Source organism: Bidens hawaiensis, unplaced genomic scaffold, assembly GCF_021521415.1.
Source record: "Bidens hawaiensis isolate Kalapana, Puna unplaced genomic scaffold, B.hawaiensis_p1.1 tig00012199_1, whole genome shotgun sequence".
NCBI lineage: Eukaryota > Viridiplantae > Streptophyta > Magnoliopsida > Asterales > Asteraceae > Bidens > Bidens hawaiensis.
Genome location: NW_027491985.1, coordinates 616,075 through 624,603, shown reverse-complemented (window position 1 = coordinate 624,603; position 8,529 = coordinate 616,075). Strand labels below are relative to the sequence as shown.

Sequence of the window (8,529 nt, the reverse complement as noted above, 5' to 3'; positions counted from 1 at the left end):
ATAATCGATGTTCATCGACACATGAAATGGCAGATTTATGTACAAATTGATGATGTTCAAGTGTTAAAGTATTCGTCTTTGACTTTCTACGTTTCCTGACTTTGATCAAATTTCTAACAGTTTCTTGCTTTGAAATCAAAGGCCTATGGACTTACCATTTCCTAGAAAACAGTTGATTCAATATAAATCAAAATAGCAAGCCACTTCTTACATAAATATACAAACCATCCATTAGTGAAAACACAAAAGACCAAGATCCAAATAAACCTTACAAGTGATCACAAACTAAGTTTAGGACCAGTTTGATTTTCCACCTAAGTAGTTAGATATAGAACTATCATTAACACATAGCCAGGAACCATATCCGTTGATTAATAGCGACGCACTTTATAAAAGAACGCACCAGTCATCCTTTTGGCCGCTTCACTGATCACATCAACATGGGGTAGAGTTACCTTATACGTTCCATCTTCCATCTCTCGCTTGATCATATGATCCTCCCCGTGAAAGCCCTCGGGTGTTCTTATGCCCGTCATAAAATGCTCCATACAGTCCCCCTTCTTCTTTTTTCCTTCAATCATCAAACTGTTGTATTCAACAAAATGGCACTCCACGTCCTCAATCTCGAACCCGAGCATGTTTAAGGATACACACACGGCTTCACTAGTCACCTCCATCTTCTCCAACCCGGGTGTACTCCCTTTAATGTATATGCTTTCAAGAGTCTCCTTTTCATACAGCGTGAACGACTTAAATTTTGCCCTCAAGTCAGCCATTGCTACATGAATATCCCCTTCTTCAATTGAGCGATCCATCATAGCTGAAATTAACCAACTGTTATAGAAAGAATTTCATTTTAACAGATTATAAGATAGTACTATAGGCATAGAAATTAGTACCACAGTAAAATGTCGTGCAATGGGTGGCGTCAAAGAAGGTTTCCATGATATTTTTAGTGACGAAGTTGGTACTTTTGACTAATGGAAGGCTTAGTTTGAACACTCCGTCTTCTAACTCAAAGTTCATAGCACGTTTCCTATCAAAAATCTCGGGTAACTGCATGCCTGCCTTGTAGACTTGATCACGTGTTTGGCATCTGATGAGCAAATGGTTGTCTTTGCTGATAATTGCATTCACATCCTCCTTTTTTATTCCAGGCATGTTTAAGGACACACACAGAACTTCGTCAATCTCAAGTCCGGGCTTCTTTGCAGTCACCATATTGAAAAACATGGAAGGAACTTCCGTCATTGTTTCCATTTGAGTTTTGAGAAACGACTCATCAAACACAACTGAAATCAAAATAGTACTCATGGTGAAACTGAAACAAGAATCAAGAAATGTAAGGAACTTGAGTCATAATTTCCATTTCAGAGCCTAGAAATGTAATCAAAATCTATATACATGTGTGGTCAATTAACTTAGCAAAGCACAGCTAAAATCGAAACAAGAACGGAGAACCCGTTCCGACCCGACCCAAAACAACCCTAATTTGGCCCATTTCTACCATAACCTGTTAAGCAAAGCACAACTGATATCGAGACGAGAATCGAAATAATAATGGCATAATTTCCGTTTAAAACCCTAGAAATTTTACTGAAATAGAAAAATAATCAAATACATTAACAATTACAAAAGGCAAGCAGATCAAAATAAGTATATACTGAAATATTCAGAATATTGAAAGTATTAGAGGCATAATTTCCATTTGAAACCCTAGAAACGTAACAGACATAGCAAAATAGTGAAATCTAAACAAGAATCGAAATATGAAAAGACATATTTTCCATTTAAAACCCTAACAGTTACTAAAAGAGAATAGATATGAAGAAAAACAAAGAAAGAGTAGGTAGGCAGGCACATTTGGGCTTGGCTGAAGAAGATGAATGCGGCGGCCTTTGTTGTTGACTCATCTTCTTCTCCGAATGAGTAATGCTGCTGCTGGATATTAAGGGTCAAGTTTCTTTCTTGGAGACAAAAGGGTTGGTCTTTCTTTATACTAAAGTCTAAAACAATATAAATAAATGACACTTTTCATATAAAACAAAACGCATCAGGATTATAGGCAGAGGTGTGGTGGGGACTCACGAAACAATAACCCATATTATTATTATTATTATTATTATTATTATTAGAGTTAAGAGCATTCTCTTCCCACCTTCTATCATTAAACCAAAAATTACGCTAAAACTCCCTATATTTTCTCTCGTCATTTTAATTAAATAATATTTTTTATACCTTTTATCATTACCTTCTCTTTCCTTCACTCACAACCACTCTCAAAATATATTAAAAAATTATGGGGGATGAACAGTAACATTTCAAATATACAGAAAAATCACTACTTTTTCTAAAATATAAAAACTTTTCACTCATAACACCCTGAATCACTCTCTAAATTATAAACACACCCCTCACATTAAATGAGGGGTTGGATGAGAATGCTCTAAGTTTCATTTTAGTATATGTGGTTTGTCCAATTACACAACTTAAGTAGCGTCTTTGAATTTGTTGCAAATGATTACCTCACTTTTCAAACTTGCAATTTTAGTACTTTTTTATAACCCCGTCTATTTTTTCCTTTAGGTCAAGGGTAAATTAGTAGTTTCGATTATTTTTTTATTTTCTCTTTTGAGCTAAGTGTTATTTTCATACATGTGGTTAGTTCAATTATGCAACTTTAGTACTTTCTTTGAATTGCAATTTGATACTTTTATTACTTTTGGATAGATAGACAAACCAAAAGAGACATTACATATATTGCATATTACAATTAAAAGATAACTAAATACATGATAGAAGATGGAAAAACAGCCATGAAATGTAAAACATATTTTTTAGCCTTTTGTTCTTGATTGTCAATTTACTTCTAGTAGCTTAAGATCCGAGTTCATCTTAGCCATTTTCTTGCATTTTTTTATATGTATTGATTTTTTTTTCAAAAGTTCGAATATGATAGCAGTGGCTCTTTAATACATCGGAGGATCAAGCCAAGTAACAATCACACAACTTCGCACCTCTTAGTGTAACATCAATTGAACTTGTAAATGAATGACGGTTGACGAATCACATGGACAAAACAATATATCGTAATTCATTGAACTTGAAGATGAGCAATGCTTAGGGTTTGAAGGATCAATGAGAGCGGGGAGGGGGGTTGATCTGTTCATTTAGAGTTAGAGATTATATTTTTAATTGTAATATGTTGTAACGCCCGTTAATTTCCGACAAAAGGTTTAATCTTGTAGTGTTATGAACACCTTTCGGGCTTGACCCGGCATTCTCCTGGGAGCTCCTTGCAAACCTCATAAACGTTCTCACTTAACTTTCCACCCAAGTTGCTATATACTTCAATTTGGAGGGACTTGGATGTAACTATTTTATATCATAAAACAAAAGAAAACTCTAACCCTAAACCCTTTTGAAGCCGTCGGACCTGGACCCCCCCTGCTCGTTTTTCTTCTGCCCAGCCAAGTTTCAGCCGTGAAAACTTCAATTCAAGGTCGGTTTTATGATTCCCCATGTCTTTTACACCTTAATTGATCATATTAACGCGCTTATTGGTCGTTAAGATTGAGTTTTGATGATAACAGCTTGCTGACAGATTCATATACGTTTATTGTAGGGTCTGTAACGCGATGTTAATCCACTGTTTTTGATCGATTCTTGAATCCATGATGTTCTACTTTGAGTCTAGTTTCCAGAAAGGTATAATACGTAATTTTTGGACGAGATTTGAATAGTTTTTATGATTTTATAAAATCGAGTGTCAAAGCTGATGCGGGATGTCGGATTCTGGTCTGTCTTCCCGATATCATAACCTTTTTTCGACAAGTCTAAATTGGTTGGTTCCACTTCTGGAAGTTAATATTTTGAGTTAGGAACCAAACCCAATTGGAATCGTTTAATTTGGCTGGGTAATTAATTTTATAAAAATAAAACCATTTTGTTGCGCAGCTAAAATAGCTGCACATACCTTTCCGTGTTGGAAGAATATTTATGATTTTTGTGTCCAGTAGAAAAATATAATAAAAATATTTTTATAAACTTAAGATATTTATGCAACACTGGTAAAAATTTAATAATTTAATTCCATGGTTTTCCTATGTAATAAAATACATCTTTGCATGCTAAAATCTGCATGTTATATTCGTATTGATTGATAAGTTCGTTTTAGGCTTAACCGGTGGCTGCCCTTTCTCGCATCTTTCAGGGCTGTTATAATTGAAGTTCATGCTCCGCCAACTTTCTAGGTATGTCACTTGCATCATACTAAAATTTCATGTCCAATGGAGGTGTTTAGGTCGGTCAATCGATTTTAGTTCGAAAACTAGGGTTTATCGGGTGTAGGATTGACAATTGTTGAGTTTGATGCGTTAAACGATTGGAGGACCGACCGAATCAGTTTGTACAGCCCTGGGGGGGTTTAAGGGCTGTGGGAAAATTATATTTTTGATGCACGGGGCTGTCGTGGTTAGTGCTTCGTTAATCGAGTCGGCGGTGCGTGAATTTTCGTTTAAACGTTAAAGTAAGATTTGTAAAAAGGAACCGTCAACCCTATCAACTCGGGTGACATAATCTTGGTGAATGAAAATATTTAAAATGGAATTTGGTCCATTCGGGGCTGATTCGTTTAACAAATGGTTTTAAGGTTTATTTCACGCGCATTCGACCCGATTTGATTATCCTTGGGCATTGGGCCAAGTTGCTGGGCCTTGGGCCGAGTTGTTGGGCCTTGGGCCAAAGTATTGGGCCTTGGGCCCAGTTGTTGGGTATTGGGCCGGAGTGTTGGGCCTGAACGGCCCATTAGGCTAGAGTGTTCTTACAGTCTAGTTTAGTAACGCGTTGTGTATAATTTACAGGCCCTTGCTTGTGATTGTGCACTTAGGGATTTCCTAGCTCGTTGCAGGTGTTCGATTGATTCAGGTGAGTTCATGATGCCCTTTTTAATCTTTTACGTTTTGGGCTAGCATACACACCGAAATACAATTTTAAACGATTTTACTCGTTACAACTATTTGGATGGTATTACATAGCCTTATTCATATTTGTGCATTTATGAAACTATTTGTGAACTATATTTTATGCCTTAGGATATTGTAGACTCGTTTATGGTCTTATATTCCTTAAGGTTATATACCTGAATATGGTCTAGACTCGATAATGTTAATAGGCTTGGTAGTAATTGAATGCGAGTAGACCTATTTACTTAGTTCATGTACTGGACTGATTAATATATATTACCTTATGGCCCATAGGCTTACTTGTAATTTGGAATGTCTTGGGATGATATATATATATATATATATAGATATATATACATATACATATATATATATATATATATATATATATGTATGGAGGTATGTATGTATGTATGAGTATGTGTTACCTTATAGCCTACGGTTGTGTGATGATATTTAGTTCCCCGAGACTAAGAATGATGTGAGTAGGCTTATTGATGTGTGTATGCATGGTAATCACGCCCGGGTCAAATTTATTACTCGGGTACTAAAATTACTTGTGGTCTAGGGTTCGAGGTTGCTATTAGGCCTAGTATTAAATCCTAGTATTAAATGATTTTTCCTGATGAAACGTTTAAACTATTTTATATAGGCTTGCTAGTATATAGTTGGCCTTGGAATGTTATAGTATGTGTGTGTGTGTATATATATATATATATAAATTATTGTTTGGCCTATATTTGGCGATGTTGTAGTCGTTTCGACTACTGATGTGTGTATGCCTTCTTTGTGTTTGCATGCACTGATGTTACGTGTTGGGTTGTACGTGTGCTCGACCCTGATGTTATTATTTGGACGGTATTTATAGGGATATAAATATATGGATGTATATAGATGTCTAAGTACGAATACTTAGTGTTGATGATGGCCTAACTGTTCGTATCCGGTATTATATTTTAAACTCTTGGAATGTTTATAATTCAGTTTTTATATTTAAACTCTTGGAATGTTTTATAATCTCGTTTTTATATTTAAACTCTTGGAATATTTTATAATCCCGTTTTTATATTTAAACTCTTGGAATGTCTTATAATCTCGTTTTTATATTTAAACTTTTGGAATGTTTTATAATCCCGTTTTGATATTTAAACTCTTGAAATGTTTTTAAACGAATTTATATAGGCTTGCTAGCAATGGTAGGCCTTGGGATGTTAAATATATATATATATATATATATATATATGTATATATATATATATATGTATATACATTATTGCTTGGCCTATATTTGGCGATGTTGTAGTCGTTTCGACTACTGATGTTGTGTATGCCTACTTTGTGTTTGCATGCACTGATGTTACGTGTTTGGGTTGTACGTTTGCTCGACCCTGATGTTGAGCTGGGATCGGGTCAAATATATTACTTGGGGAAGACCCGGGGTGAGGAGGCCCGTATCTCGTGCTTGGATGTATAAGCTGTGACCGAGTCAAATATATTACTCGGGGTTGACTCGTGGTGGAGAGGCTCGTGTCATATGCTTAGGTCTTACCGCGTCCGGGTCAAATATATTACTCGAGTCTTGATTCGTGATGGAGAGGCCCGTGTACGTGTGTTCGACGATGATTGTATTACTTGGTGAATTATATATAATTTATTTTATTTATACCTTCTCTATTGTTTATAACTATAGCTGTGAAATAAAATATGAATTATTGTTTATGAAAACTTGAACTCACTCAGCTCAAGCTGACTTTGTGTGTATGTTAGTGTGAGTTTCAGGTTTAGAAGTGGATGCTACCGCTTGGACGTGCTGGATGCTACTCGGGAGGTTGAAGGCATATCTAGTCGAAGAATTAATAACGCAAACTGTTTCTTTTAATTTATTACTATAAGCATTTAAATTTTGGTTTTGGGTACTTTTCCTGGTTTTTAGGAATTTTGATGTTATTTATTCCGTTGTTGATTACTCTGAACTGATTTTAATAAGATGAACATGTTTGGTTTTAAATTTTCGAGAATTTTTGAATATAATTATCAACTGTAGGATTCCTGGGATTCGGGGTCTTACATATGTAATGTCTCTCTTGGTTTGCATGTCTATCCAAAACTAATCAAAGTATTTAACTGCAACAAATTCAAAAAAAAAGTACTACATTTACGTAATTGAACAAACCACAGGTATGAAAATGACACTTAGCTAAAAGAGAAAACAAACGAACTTGCTAATTTGCCCCTGAGTTAACGGACAAAATAGGCGGGGTTAGAAAAAAAAATACTAAAATTACAAGTGTTAGAAAAGTGAGGTAGCCATTTGCAATAAATTCAAAGATGGTACTAAAGTTGCGTAATTAGACAACCCATAAGTACTAAAATAGCACTTAACTCTTATTATTATTATTATTATTATTATTATTATTATTATTTACGAGTGGTTGTATGTTGATGTGCTGTTGAAAAGACGGTCATGCTAATAAGACGCCAGATGTCATAATTCAAACACTCTTTATACCACTCGTATATTCTACATGAGTTGTATGTGATTTCACTACATTCACATGGTACCAAGTTCTTTACAATTCACATTGACCGAACTCATATACGAGTCACTCTATACGACTTGATGTTTACATAGGTCGGCTTAGAACGGTTTGGCCTAAAACCAAACAAGTGATGAAGCTTGGGCCTAGTCATAGCGGTGACGGAAGTTATGGACCCAATACCTTGGGATGACCGTGCTCAATACCTATAAAAATATTTGGACTAAAATCGTGAAAATTTTCCCACTAAGCAAAAAAAGGTAGTGACCGAGGTCACCCCGAGTCCCTCTTATACTTCGCCGTCCATAACCATAACCATAACCCGCCCGTTATGTCGTTTTCGGTTAAGCAGTTTTGAAGTTTATAGCGGGTTAGTTAATCGTAACCGAAACAATGTAATTAGGCTTGAAACTTTGGTATCAAACATTACAAAAAAAACAACCAGTGTTTCCGTCTACAGTCATACAAAATAAAACACAAAAAATTATAAACCAAACAAGATTTAATAGAATGCTTACAACTAGTCGTAGCTTGGTATTACACATTCACTGTTGTGTGGTTTATATTAAGCAGATAAAAAAGTACACGAGCTATGCCTATATGTTTTGTTAATACCAAACATCCGTGATAGATACATCACTTATATATTAAGCTAGATAAAAAAGTACACGAGCTAGGGATTCACAAAATCGGTACCGGTACCAATCGGTACGGGTATTGAAATCGGTACCTATTTGGTACCGTCGGTACCGAATCGGTACCAAGGTTTTGAGTTTTCGGGACCGGTACTGGTACGGTACAGTACCGGTATTTCCCGAATTCTACCTTAAATACCGGTACCGAACTGAACATTTCGGTACCGGTACCGGTACCCAAAATTTGCGATTTTCGGGATCGGGATTTTCGGTACCGGTATTGGTCGGTACCGGTACGGTACCGAGCTCATCCTTAACACGAGCTATGCCTATATCGAAAACCACAAAAAGTCGAGTCGAAAGCTTTTATACCAATTGTAGGTCCTAAATAAT

General features: G+C 35.7%; 1 protein-coding gene across 1 annotated transcript; it reads right to left on the bottom strand.

The window, feature by feature from the left end:
* Positions 1-298: 298 nt before the first annotated feature.
* LOC143540327 (uncharacterized) lies at positions 299-1,881 on the bottom strand. The gene is made up of 3 exons (XM_077033423.1): positions 1,862-1,881; positions 900-1,292; positions 299-820 (listed from the first exon to the last, which is right to left on the bottom strand). The coding sequence occupies exons 2-3, from the start codon at positions 1,258-1,260 to the stop codon at positions 372-374; spliced, it is 810 nt and encodes a 269-aa protein (XP_076889538.1). The 5' UTR covers positions 1,261-1,292; positions 1,862-1,881; the 3' UTR covers positions 299-371.
* Positions 1,882-8,529: the final 6,648 nt, after the last annotated feature.

What these genes read in the sequence shown, in the direction of transcription:
- LOC143540327 (XM_077033423.1), bottom strand. Translation starts at nt 1,260, where the DNA reads ATGGAAACAATGACGGAAGTTCCTTCCATGTTTTTCAATATGGTGACT. An exon ending in TTGCACGACATTTTACTGTG is followed by an intron (nt 821 to 899) that starts GTACTAATTTCT and finishes GGTTAATTTCAG; the next exon opens with CTATGATGGATCGCTCAATT.